At 46.5% G+C, this 12,997-nt stretch overlaps 2 protein-coding genes across 3 annotated transcripts; both read left to right on the top strand.

Moving 5' to 3' along the window:
* The first annotated feature begins 643 nt into the window (after positions 1 to 643).
* On the top strand, positions 644 to 8,535 carry LOC146302607 (cationic amino acid transporter 2). Of its 2 annotated transcripts, none has more exons than XM_084699107.1 (14): positions 644 to 723; positions 2,814 to 2,882; positions 3,165 to 3,187; positions 3,839 to 4,216; positions 4,722 to 4,877; positions 5,072 to 5,237; positions 5,443 to 5,579; positions 5,741 to 5,963; positions 6,099 to 6,235; positions 6,349 to 6,451; positions 6,587 to 6,714; positions 6,839 to 7,005; positions 7,237 to 7,345; positions 7,627 to 8,535. In XM_084699107.1, the coding sequence occupies exons 4-14, from the start codon at positions 3,853 to 3,855 to the stop codon at positions 7,755 to 7,757; spliced, it is 1,821 nt and encodes a 606-aa protein (XP_084555233.1). In that variant the 5' UTR covers positions 644 to 723; positions 2,814 to 2,882; positions 3,165 to 3,187; positions 3,839 to 3,852; the 3' UTR covers positions 7,758 to 8,535. The 2 variants fall into 2 exon arrangements, with proteins under 2 accessions (XP_084555233.1, XP_084555234.1); XM_084699108.1 differs by having other exon boundaries at positions 3,160 to 3,187.
* Positions 8,536 to 9,548: 1,013 nt separating this feature from the next.
* LOC146302606 (platelet-derived growth factor receptor-like protein) lies at positions 9,549 to 12,856 on the top strand. Its single transcript, XM_084699106.1, has 7 exons — positions 9,549 to 9,731; positions 10,113 to 10,279; positions 10,546 to 10,688; positions 10,932 to 11,083; positions 11,288 to 11,581; positions 11,808 to 11,947; positions 12,438 to 12,856. Exons 1-7 carry the CDS (start codon positions 9,650 to 9,652, stop codon positions 12,660 to 12,662), a joined length of 1,203 nt encoding a protein of 400 aa, XP_084555232.1. The 5' UTR covers positions 9,549 to 9,649; the 3' UTR covers positions 12,663 to 12,856.
* Positions 12,857 to 12,997: the final 141 nt, after the last annotated feature.

Raw genomic sequence — 12,997 nt, 5'->3', positions numbered from 1 at the left:
CGGACTGGGCCAAACAAGGTTAAGACAGAATCAACACAGCTTTTTTTCTCAGATGTTCCCTGACAAGTAAAACTACCATTTTACTAATCAGATTTCAAAACAAGAAGTATCAAGTCAAGTGTCTATTGATCTAATGTGATTTTCACACCAGAGTGAGGTGAGGAAACATGCCATTACACGGCTGAGGTTACATGTACTGCCACCTACTGCTGGAAGAATATATTACACTTCATAATTTATAAGCTAAATATAAGGATATTTCAGTGTCTGTTCATTTCTAGAGACAAATATCAGGATGAAAAAATACAATTTTTACAATTGATAAACATTTAGCGATAGCAATAAATGGATTAATAGCAGACTTTTCTCATGACTAACGGAGACAAAAAGTAACCTTTTAAAAGTTAAAAACTTTTCAAACCTTTAAAAGAAAAAAAAAGAAAAAAACGTAGAGCACAAAACATTTGTGACATTCAGCTTGAGATTTGCTGTTTACAGCTCTCACCCTGTGCCCCGTGTGCAATAATGAGGGCATTTTGGTCATAACTGAGTCTGGAGTGAGAAAGGCTACTTTGTCACTAATTCCACTGAGTGGGAGGGTCACACAGGCCAGCCTTGTATATATTGCCGTAAAACTCCTTCTCCTTCATCTGGGTAAACAGAACGGATATTTTGACAACATCCACACACTCACCATTCTGACTCCGGGGGTCTTCAGACAAGGTAACCGAGTTCACGTCAGACATACTGCACCATGCATGGGAGTGTGGGTTTTGAAGAGGACTAGAGAACTGCTACGGATACAAGTTCAAACAAATAACCTTTTATCTCTCTTAATAACGCTTTACATTTCCAGGTGATTAGTGTATATCAGCGTCTTTTCCACTGTAACATCTGGGGAGCCTCTGTGTGCATAGGAGGAAGAAGGGACGACACACGTGTTGGCTTTAATGAGTTTCAATGTGATGCAGCTCCTGGTTATCTGGCAGCACATAAACCACGTCTTCATGTGAGCCTGGTGTCCTGGAGGGAGCACACGTCTTGGCTTCGGCATCACTGGCACCGCTGTCCCTCAGGCCTTATCTCCTCCAGAGATGTCTAGATAGGGGGCGTCATCTCTCTGAGTCAGAACGCTGGTCAAAGGTGCTGTACATGGCGAGTAGGAGTGCAGGAGGGAGATTGGTAGTTTTAGCCGGTGGTTGATTTGGTAGGCATGGCTGGCAGGCTGGCAGGCTGGGAGGCAGGAGAGAGATTTGGAAGGAAAGCAGGTTGGCAGACCGAAACAGAAGCAGGCAGCCAAGGAAACAGGCTGGTAAGCTTGGAGGCAGTTAGTCGGGGCGGTCGGCAGGTACAGCAGGCAGGCAGACTTGCTGAGGTGAATGCCACAGGGGATTAGAGAGTGAAATCCTTTAATGGGAGACCCTAGAGAGAGAGGCTACAGTACCTCACAATGAGTAGTGTGCAGTCCTGCTCTCTCAGTAAGCCATGAAAGCTGCTTTGTGCCTCGCAGATTCATTAGGATCGCACAGGACCACATACTGTAGGACCTGGCAGACAGAGAGCGGGAATGAGACTGGGCTTCAATGCAGGACAGAGAGGAAGTGTGGGTTGCTCCCACACACCCACAGATAACCCCAGAACTCAGGTTGTGGCCAAGCTTGGACTCACACAGTTCAGCAACTGTTTATGGCAACAAATTGCTCACTTGTGGAATGTGCTTAAGACTGACCAATGTGTCAAAGTTTTTTTTTTTTTTTTTTTTTATGAGAGGAGTGCTTGACAAATGCTCGTGAACTTTAACACTCAGTTTCACACACGTGCCCTGGGCGTGGCCTGAGTAACTACAGGGTTTTGTCCAACTGAAGTCCCTTCATGATGATGAGCGACTATGGACAGCCCACTGTAGCTTCCACTGCTGTAAAAAAAGAGCAAAGCCAATTTTGAAGCCTCACGTCTTCATGGCCCCGCGCTTCTCTAAATGTGTAAGTGTCACGTTTCTGAATAGCACGGGGTCGTGTACTTCCTGCCTGCTTTACCAAGTCCTCACATGATTAGTCTTTCCGACCCAGCAGCAATTCTTTTTTTTTAACGTTCTCTGAAGTCAGAAATACTGTTCCTGTGCCTTGTTCCGTGTATAAGACATCAACGTCAACTAGACTTGGTTCCACAATGCTTGCCTGCAGCCTGCTACTGGTCACCGACAGAAAAAATGTGTCCTGTCTGTCACCATCATTACATCAATGATGGCGGAACAACAAATGCTTGGTCAGTGTTGGCTGCTGATAACTCAAGGGCTGGAGGGTTTCTCACGCCAGCCAGAGTGAATAGAGATCCCTGGGAGGATTCCCTCTGCCAAGATGTAAACAAGCTGTCCCTCTCTTGACCCTTGTAGCTATTTACATTCTCATTCTGAGGAGAATAATACATAGTTTCTTTCTAAAAAGGATGATTAAAGACCCTTCTCAAGGGGACATACTGTCGGCAAATTCAAAATGGCAGCCAAAAAAAGGTCAGAACAGGGGTCAGCAAAAAAGGCGACACTTGTATTTCCTGCATCTGTGATCAGACGGGCATCACTTCCCATCATCTCTAATCCACTTTGTGCCCAATAAATGCTGTTCAAGTTGAAGCACAGGTGTCAGCGCTGTACTGTGTGCATTGAACCAAACATGTCAGCATTTTATTTGCTTCAAAGTCGAAAGCTGCATTTCATGTTAGTGCCGTGCTCCAGGAAGATGAACTGACAGGTTTCCGCGTTTCTCCCCCTCTGTTGTCCCCTCCTCTCCACTGACCGATGGACCTGCTGTCTCAAGGGAAAAGGAAAGGAATGCCCCCTGAGATTACCTGCTCACAACACAGGAACATGCTCCGGCTGAAGTGAGGTGAGTGCGGTGTTCGTCCTCACATCACTCCCTTCCTGCAACACAGAGTTATTGAACAGTGAGCGGTGATAACTGAGCAGTGTTCGACTGTTTAGCTGGAGTTCGGTAATGCTGGTTATGTAAAGTCCAGTCATGGTTTAGGGGCGTTGTGACAGTGCTGTGGGCGTCTTGGAAAACCACTGGAATCAGCACTATCATATCAGAGGGGTTATAAAGAAGGAGACATAAAAGCATAATGAAATTGAAGAAATAACAGTTATCAATTGTCTCTCCCAAGCACAGCTCTGTGATACTTTGAGAAAAAGGTAAGCTGGCAGATTCAAGTTTTCTCATTTGTTGAATGTGATAATTGTATTTAAGTGTCTTTATGAATACACCCGGACACACGTTAATACCCAAAGACATACATTTTGCAGTTTAGTCAGTGTTAAAACTGATATGATCTTGATAAACCAGTAGAAATTATGGGTTTCTCTAAACGTGGTAAATCGATGTTGATACAGACAATTGATACTGATCCTAATCTGACACTGCTTAATAATTGTGAAAGGGTTTGAACTGAACAGGGGGATTTACAACATCAATGTCATTTTATAAAAAACGACTTTTGCTAAGTTTGAGCTGAATTGTGTAAAATGTGTTTCATTGATACAAGAATATAAATGCAAGATGAATACATAAGCCAAGATATAACTTATTTGACAGTTTTACCCTTTCACAGCTGAATAATTCCTAACTTTATTACTTTATTAGAGTGTTTGCTTTGTAAGTCAGAAATCATTTACTCTGAGGATGATCTGACAATTATTCACTGACACGTTTGCTGATTCGTCCTCTCTCTACATCTCTTTCTCTCTCTTTCTTTCTCTTTCGCCGTCTCACTCCCTTTCCCCATCTCTCTTTCTTTCTCTGTCTCTCTCTCCATCTCCAATCATCCCCTTCCTTAACCCTGGTAGCCGACCACAGCAGGATGGAATGTTTGAAGTCGTTTGGGAGGAGCCTGTCCCTGAAGAAGCCTCTGGAGCCCGAGGGAGAGGAGTCCAACTTCAACCGCTGCCTGACCACCCTTGACCTGGTGGCCCTGGGTGTGGGCTCCACGCTGGGGGCTGGGGTCTACGTTCTCTCAGGGGAGGTGGCCAGAACCTCCGCAGGCCCCAGCATCATCATCTCCTTCTTCATCGCCGCCATGGCCTCCATCTTCGCCGGCTTGTGCTACGCCGAGTTTGGGGCCCGCGTCCCGAAGACAGGCTCCGCCTACCTCTACAGCTACGTGACCGTTGGGGAGTTTCTGGCCTTCATCACTGGATGGAATCTGCTGCTGTCCTATGTAATAGGTGAGCATCCCAGCAGGCCCTCTGCCTAGAGGACCAAGTGTCCCATGGAGCAGGTATTACATAACACAAGCTAGAGTTATTGACAGCATGTTGTCCTCTGGCCTAACATGCTCCGTTCTCAGTTGAGAACATTGCTAACCATAAATGATCAACGATAAACACAAGACTTTAATACCTCCTCCTACATTGCACCTGTTGTAAATCCATGATACACCAAGGTTCATTTATTGCACAGTTGTAAATGGAGAGGAGGGTTTCCATCAAGGACATTACAGGGCCCATTGATATATCATGCCCCAACAGCGTTGGGAATTGATCCCACTGTTCAGACAGCGTCTGTCGAGAACGTCTGTCAAGAACAGCTTCTTCGAATAATCTAAAGCCAAGCGAACCTCCTAATGCTAAGGATGAGAGCAACAAAATAGTACAACAGGAATCTAAACAGTGTTTGACATTGTATCGTGATCAACATAACACATCTTGTATTTTGGTGACATCTTCCCAGGGACGTCCAGCGTCGCTCGGGCGTGGAGCGGCACGTTTGACGACCTCATAGGGAACGTCATGGGCAACTTCTTTGAAAAGAATGCCCCTATGGGTCTACCAGGCCTGGCACCCTACCCAGACTTCTTTGCAGCTGCTCTCATCATGTTGCTGGCAGGTAAAGTCCCTGCTCCGGTCATTTACAACTGTGTGTTGACACCGTGATCCATACAGTCAACGCTGTTCCACTTCAGTGTGTTTTGTGGACAGTAATAGGTAACTTAACACTGGAGCTCTGTCAGTGCAGTGTGCCCATGGCCAGCAGCCTAATCAGCTGTCATATCTCCTTTACCTCTGTCTCCTCCTCTGAAGGTTTGCTTGCTTTCGGGGTCCAGGAGTCAACGACCGTCAACAAGATCTTCACAGCCATCAACATCCTGGTGTTGTTGTTTGTCATCATCTCTGGATTCATCAACGGAGACCTCTCGAACTGGAACATCAGCTCAGAGACCGTCCTGAATGCCACGGCCGACTTCATGTACGTTCTGTTCCATGAATGAGAACCTGTGCTTTTGCTTTAGGGGTGAATGGATGTGGAGGGGGAAGGGGTAGAGGGGTGGGAGGTTGGGGAGGTGAAGGGGTGGGGTTATGGGGGGTGTGGATTCAGGTTGTGTCAGTTGGGCAAGAAGTTGTGGTCGTGGCGGTATTGTTCTAAGGTGGTTCTCTCTCTGTCTGCCAAACAGGAACCTGACCTCCACAGAGAACCTCACCAGTATCTATGGAGATGGTGGGTTCTTCCCCTTTGGTTTTGATGGAACCCTGGCCGGCGCTGCTACCTGCTTTTACGCATTCGTGGGATTCGACTGCATTGCCACCACCAGTAAGAAATACAAACCAACATCTAACTGAAAACCAACTGGCAAACACCATCAGATTATTAATCCACGATTAAGGTTAGGGGTGAGAATGGATGCGTTTGAAAAGAACGTGTGGGCATTTTACGTCAACATGTAACTGACAGATCCCCATGTCTCCACCAAGGTGAGGAAGTGAAGAACCCCCAGAAGTCCATCCCCATAGGCATCGTGGCGTCGCTGCTCATCTGCTTCCTGGCGTACTTCGCCGTGTCGGCAGCTCTAACCCTCATGATGCCCTACTATCTGCTGGACGTGAACAGCCCGCTGCCTGTCGCCTTTGAGTACATCGGCTGGGGTCCTGCCAAGTACGTGGTGGCCGTGGGCTCACTCTGCGCCCTCTCCACCAGGTAAGACAACCGTCTCTCCAGCTACTCACCCCTCCATCCAGCTGTCAGCAAACGGGTGGTCGCTCAATGTATCCCTGGACTAAATGATGAAGACCTCTTTTAAACATCTGTCTGTGGGCGTGTGTGTCTCTGTAGCCTGCTGGGCTCCATGTTCCCCATGCCCCGCGTGCTGTTCGCCATGGCCAGAGACGGCCTCATCTTCAAGCCTCTCAGCAAGGTCAGCGGCCGCCAGAGCCCTGTGGTGGCCACCATCTCCTCTGGAGTCGTGGCAGGTAAAGTAACGGCACGGCAACAAACGACAGGGAAACGCAGGGAGTGCTGAGATTTGACCATTGAACCATCTCCGTGAACGTACAGTCATTTGTTTGGACTTTTACATGTTTAGCAATCATGGCCCTGCTGTTTGACCTGAAAGCCTTGGTGGATATGATGTCTATCGGGACCTTGTTTGCCTACACCCTTGTAGCTATTTGCATTCTGATTCTGAGGTAAGTCTGTCTGTACAGGTTGGTCATAAGGGTACTTGTACTAGCAAGTTCTGTACTACTGCCTAACATACATAATCTCCACACTTTTCATACAAATGATTGAACACAATAATAGTATTTATGATGTGTTTTAAGGTATCAGGAGGCGCAAGAAGAAGAAATAGAAATAAATGAATCAAACTCTAAATTTGGATGTCTGAAACTTCCATCCTCTCCAACCGCGTCCACTTCAAAAACCGTCACAAGCTTGACAGTGTTTTGCAGTGAGTTCACTTTCATTCCTTCCTTGTTCTTCCTGCTGTTCCCTTTATGATCGGTCGCTTCCCCAACATCAGTTTTCCAAATATTAACTTTGTCTTTCGTCCCTCCCTGTCTCCCTCTCTCCAGCTGTATGTGTCATTGCGCTCAGTGTCCTGCTGACCAAAGCGATAGACGCGGTGACCCAGAAGCAGGTGTGGAGTCTGGTGTGTGTCTCCGTCATAATCTTCCTCCTGGTCGTCACCATCGTCATCATCTGGAGACACCCACAGAACCCCACCAAGGCAGCGTTCATGGTGAGGGACGCTCATTGCCCACGCTCACTGCCCACGCTCACTGCCCACGCTCACTGCCCACGCTCACTGCTCTGCAGTGGAGTCAAGACATCTGCCTCAGCTGGGATGAAAAGATGAGCTATTTATGTTCTCTCTCTCTTTCTCTCTCTTTCTCTGTCTCTCTCTCTTTTTCTCTCTTTCTCTCTCTTTCTCTCTCTCTTTCTCTCTCTTTCTCTCCCTTTCTCTGTCCAGGTGCCCTTCCTACCAGTGCTGCCAGTGGTCAGTGTGTTTGTGAATGTTTATCTCATGGTCCAGTTAGGAGGGGAGACCTGGATCCGATATGCCATCTGGATGTTAGTGGGTAAGACACTGGGCCGCTAATCACCTTGGAACATCTGTTCAATTCACTGTCTTTATCTAGGGGAAGTTCAAGCAGTCAGGTTCAAGTCACTGGGACTGACTCTCATCACTGGTTGGGCCCAGTTTAGATCTAAATAAAATATGAATCTGGTTAAATTATCTCTATAAATATGTATATCTCTTTCTCCTTCTCTCTCTCTCTCTCTCTCTCTCTCTCTCTCTCTCTCTCTCTCTCTCTCTTTCTCTTTCTTTCTCTCTCTTTCTCTCTCTTTCTCTTCCAAGGCTTGGTCATCTACTTTGGTTACGGGATCCACTTCAGTGTTCAGAAGCAGCGCTTCAACTCCGACCAGATGAAGATCCAAACCATCAGTGGCAAAAAAGATATGGACATAATAAAGGAGGAGAAGTTCTAATGTTTGGCAAACGTCGAAAGAGAGAAAGATTCAGATGTTACAGTGATCCACCTCGTTTGTGTCCCTACTGTACAGTCAGTCTGGCTGAGAGCCAGTCTCGGTCTCATTGTCTTTTCACAGAAAAATGGTCAAGCTTCCGAGCTCCGAAGCTATGTAGAACAATTTCACAATGTATTTGTACATATAAACTGTATTATTGCATTGTTTTTAAGAATCTGAATCTAAGATTTCACTATGATCCGTGATGCCTTATTGTTATATAGCTACATTTGACATGCCTTATTTGATAGGAAACTCTCAAAGATTGTTTTAAGAATGGTGTGCTCTTGGTGTTCAAAGATTGGAAAGATTGAGAGGTTTCTAATGGTTGCACTACCGAGGGGTTTTGTTAAAAAGTCAAGATACATTTGAGAACTGGGAATATTCATGCTAAAGCAATAAGGTCACATGTAAAAAGGGCTTTCTTCTTTTGGTTGGTTGATAATTGTTATAAATGTGATACACTTTGACAAAAGTGTATTACACAACACAAGTCTTTAAATACAAGTATGCAGATTGAATGATAGTTTCCCAAAAATGTATTCAAAAGTTGCAAAGTTTGAGACTTGGAGAAACAGATGGTAGAAAAAGCTCTCTTGAAATCAAACAGTATTTTTCTAGTTTTAATTTCTTTGCATAGATGCCTGGTTGATATTTTGTTGTTTTATAATGTAAATAATAACTGTACACACTGTCAATATATTGTAAATGGACCCCCTAATAAACAACAAATCAAATGTCTTACACAGAGAAAGATCCTCATCCTTGAGTACAGTCCGACATTCAAAAAAAAAAAATTCCATTACAAAATGTGTGTACATGCCAGTCCCCTTGTTAATCTGGGATAAAGACCTGGGGGACTTCATACTAGTCTGAGTTATTGTAGAACAACAGATTCTTTCACATGTACTTACCTGTGTCATGTTGATAATCATGGCTTAGCAAGTCATTCCTAAAACAAGGCTTTTGACTGTTCACACAGAACACACTCCATCAACGCAGCCACTTACTCCTAATGATGCATGTTTCACAGTACCTTTGTGCCCTATTGTTTACATAGGACTCATTCATGTATAGTTTTATCAAATTCGCTCTGGTTCCAAAGTATTTTATCGGAAGGACTAAATAACACTTCCTGGGCAGTAAGTCATGATGACTCATGACGAGATAGCTATTCCAGGGCATGACCAAAGTGCCGCTCCCTGGTGTTTTATTGCACAGGTAAAAATGATATGTGTTCAGGTTCATGGTTTTTCCATCAAGGTTCAAGGCTCTTATCTGTTCAGGGCCACCAAACAAGAACGTTGTGTTTAAAACTGTCTTTGACAGATTTTCTTTTTCTGTAGTCATTACATCATTTGTACCGTGTGGGTAAAACAAATAATATCACATGACATTTGCTGTGGGGGTCCCTCTGTGTTGTGGAGGTACAGTATTGTAGAGGTCATACAGTATTGTAAAGGTCATACTGTATTGTAGAGGTCCTGCTAAGTTGTGGAGGTCCCACTGTGTTGATGAGGGCCATAGCCCTGCTGCCAGTATACTTTACCAGCTAAAACAACAGGCAGAGTTATTTCAGACGGAGTTGCCTCCAGTCCTGGTCCCTGATTGGTCAGCAGACCCTTGAAAGGCTCCATTGAGCCAGTGGAGGAATTTGGGGTACTAATGCTACTCTCAGGAGGAGGAATTTGTGTGATTCTGCTAAACAGCTGACCACTCACTTCGCACGCACTTCCCTCCCTCGCTCTCACCTCCTGTCTGTCCATACCTCCCGTCTTTCTTCCTTTATTCTGTGTTCTCCAGTGAACTGCGTTGAACTTTGTAAACTGATAATCCTACGACCACAGGCAGCCATGGTAGCAGAGACAAGGTCGGGGTCGAAGTGGAGGCTGGTATTGAGTATGTTCCTGCTGTTCATGCTAATCCTGCAGTCTGGTGAGTGACTTTTCTGCCTTCATGGGTGGAAGTTTGAAAGTTCATTGCAAGAGCTGTGAGAGAAATGCACTGTGTTTGTAACCTACGCTGGAGACAGGGTTGTTTTTGCAGTGTCGATGGAATTCAGATGTTATGTATTGATTCTGTCTCTCTCTTCCTCCATGCTGAACCATAGCAACAAAGGCAGCTCCTAAGAAACAACTGCCTGTCAGTTTCATTCTTTGATATGTTAACTGCTTTAAAACTCATCATGCATCATAGTCCCCCAGTACAAGTCCAGAAGGGGATTTGCATAAGTACACATGGGCTACATGTATGTGCTTTTTCTGTATGAAGTGATGAACATTTTTCTTTTGCACATTCTACATTTTCCTCTGGCAGGACACTGCCAGAAAGAGGAGGAAGAAGACAAGACTGTAGTGGGGAGGAAGCCCAAGTCCACCAAGACCAAACCTGGTCAGAGGCCAGGTAAATCCTCCAGGTCAGGCACACCCAAAACCAGGGTGAAGGCCCCCGCCCCCCCAGCAGCCCACACTTATCTGACCCAGGTAAGGATAACAGCTCGGGCTCGGACATGAGAGATAAAAAGAGATAGTGTATTTGCTGCTCCTTGGTAGCTAGACTGAGGGATAAATACAGACCACATGTGCATTCTGTAAAATATCAACTTCCACTTATACACGACAGAGAAATGTGATGCTTTTTTTTTTACTAGGTACTCATAGGTATCAAGGTAGACATGAATGTAAAGACAAACACAAACACCGTAGCAGTACAGGGTTTCAGTGCGTGTGTGTTGTCTCTCATGCGGCAGGTGGTGCACAAGGGTAAGTTCCAGAAGGTGGGGGACACCCTGAGTGTGCGGGCTGGGGACACCCTGGAGCTGAGGTGTAAGGGGAGTGCTGTCCAGTGGGGGCTGCCCCCATACCTGGAGGAAGATGACGAAGGAAGACTCAGGTCAGCCATGACAACACACACAGTGGCTCCCTAGCTACAAGTGTGAGTCTGGAGATAATGTTTACAAACACAACTTATCATTTGGGCTGTAGGCTACCGGCCACTTAGTTGGCGCATTCAAAAGTGTTTGACCCGTTGGCATCCATATTGAAAACACACCGGCATCATATACAATCTTGATTGACTCATACCTGCATCATATTGTAGTGGAATGATTGGACATGATGTGTTTGGTGTGTGCAGGACTGACCAGCATGAGCGGTACGGTACCCTGACACTGGCCAACTCCACAGGAGCAGACACTGGGGAGTACACCTGCTTCCCCATGTACTGTGAGGACACCCAGTGCAGGAAAGAGTACGACAAAGCCGTCAAAGTGTTCATCTTCTTCCCTGGTGCGGTCTCCTGCCTCTGAAACCATTTACTGTGTGTATGTCTATTTCATCTGCTGTGGTTATCTAATCAGGTGTTTTATCTAATCCCTGTAGTCATCTTGACTCACCTGCAATGTAATCATTGGTACGATGGTGGCAGGTGCAACCTTTGGCAGAGTGTAGTTTTGCACATATCACTAACAACCACTCTCCTCTTTGACCCAGACCCCCAGGAGCTGTTTGTGCCCTCGGCAGACTACTATGAGATCATCCAGCTGCGAACCAATTGGCCGACAGTCCTCCCCTGTCAGGTGACGTCCCCCGAGGCCAAGGTGACGCTGCACCGGGAGTTCCCGCCCGCGGAGGTGGCGGTGGACGGGACGGAGATCTCCTTCAGCGTCAAGCGGGGCTTCACCATTCACCGGCCCAAGCCACACCATGCTGGGGGGCTGTACTGCGTGGCCAGCCTGGGGAACCTTCGACAGAGCTCCACCAAGTACATGCTCATCTACGTCAACTGTGAGTCCCTGGAACCTCAGATCCCTCCCTGCCACCGTGGAGCTAGGATACGATCAACTCGTGAACTGTGAACTATCAGAACCTTTCAAGGTGGCATTCGAGTGACTTGTTTTCTCCACTGTCAGATTCAAATGAAAGTCACAACTCGGCCTACCTCGTTGCAGAACAAATGACTGATGTCCGCGAGTGACTCACCTCTGCCTTGTTTCCTGTTCCTGTCTGCCAGACCCCATGGCCCCTCCCACCCCGGTGATCCAGGCCTCGTCCAGCTCAGTGGGCCAGGGGGAGAACCTGCAGGTGGTCTGCACCGTGCTGGGGGAGCAGGACGTGCTCATAGACTTCAGCTGGGAGTACCCCGGGCAGCAGGTACGGAAGAAGGTCACACCGGGGGGGCAAATGTAGGAGGGTACCATGGTAGTGATATTAGATATCCTTAGATATCCTTCTATAGATCAGAGGACGTCGCTGCAGTTGTAGAGTCACAGGGATCCATTTTCATAAGATAATGTATATATTGAGTCAGGATACATTTCTATAGGACATTTAAAAACAGCCAATGTTGACCGAAATGCTGTAGCCTATGTTAAGTTACGGAAAATAGAAAGCGTTCAAATATTCAACATAATACCCAGACACAGCAAGGATGACATTGCTGTACTTACACAGTCTCATGGGCTGGGGTTAATAAACCAGTCTTCAGACAACATAAGAAAAACATCCTTAGTGGGATGTGAAGCAGAAGTTCCAGATCCATGGGGCAATAACAAATGAGAATGAAAACCCGAAGGGAGAGAAAGGTGCATCAACTTCAATGTTGGTGTCTGTGCTGAGTCACCGCCCTGTGTGTGTCCTCCAGATCGGCAGGCCCCTGTACACCCAGGACAGTGTGAGACCAGTGGGGGGCGGGGCCGCCCGGCAGCAGGCCCAGTCGGTTCTGCTGGTAGACGAGGTCCGAGACGTGGACCAGGGAACCTACACCTGCACAGCCCAGAACCTGGAGGGATCCAAGTCTGCATCCACCACAGTCAAAGTCCTGACAACGCCCAGGGCCAAAGCTAAACCTAAACCCAAGAAACCATGAGGTTGTAGGAGCTGCTGTTGCCTGGACGGCTGAGATAGTGACTGACATCCAGCCTTAATGGGATAGACAGGACGACCACCCTGTTTTAGCGCTTGGTGAAATGTTGCACGTTGAATTGTCTTCTCAAAACTGTTCTATAAACTGTATCATCTTTTGAGAGAAAGAGAGAGAGAGAGAGAGAGAGAGAGAGAGAGAGAGAGAGAGAGAGAGAGAGAGGAGAGAGAGAGAGAGAGAGAGATGGGGCGGGTATTACTGTACAATGTTTTGGGGGGCAGTATTATAGCTAATAGACAGTATAACGGCTTCAAATTAAGCTGAAAGTCATTATGAAAGTA

Source organism: Hypomesus nipponensis, chromosome 1 (assembly GCF_054491055.1).
Source record: "Hypomesus nipponensis isolate SF chromosome 1, ASM5449105v1, whole genome shotgun sequence".
In the NCBI taxonomy this organism is placed as follows: domain Eukaryota; kingdom Metazoa; phylum Chordata; class Actinopteri; order Osmeriformes; family Osmeridae; genus Hypomesus; species Hypomesus nipponensis.
This window is presented reverse-complemented; position numbering and strand designations above follow the sequence as displayed.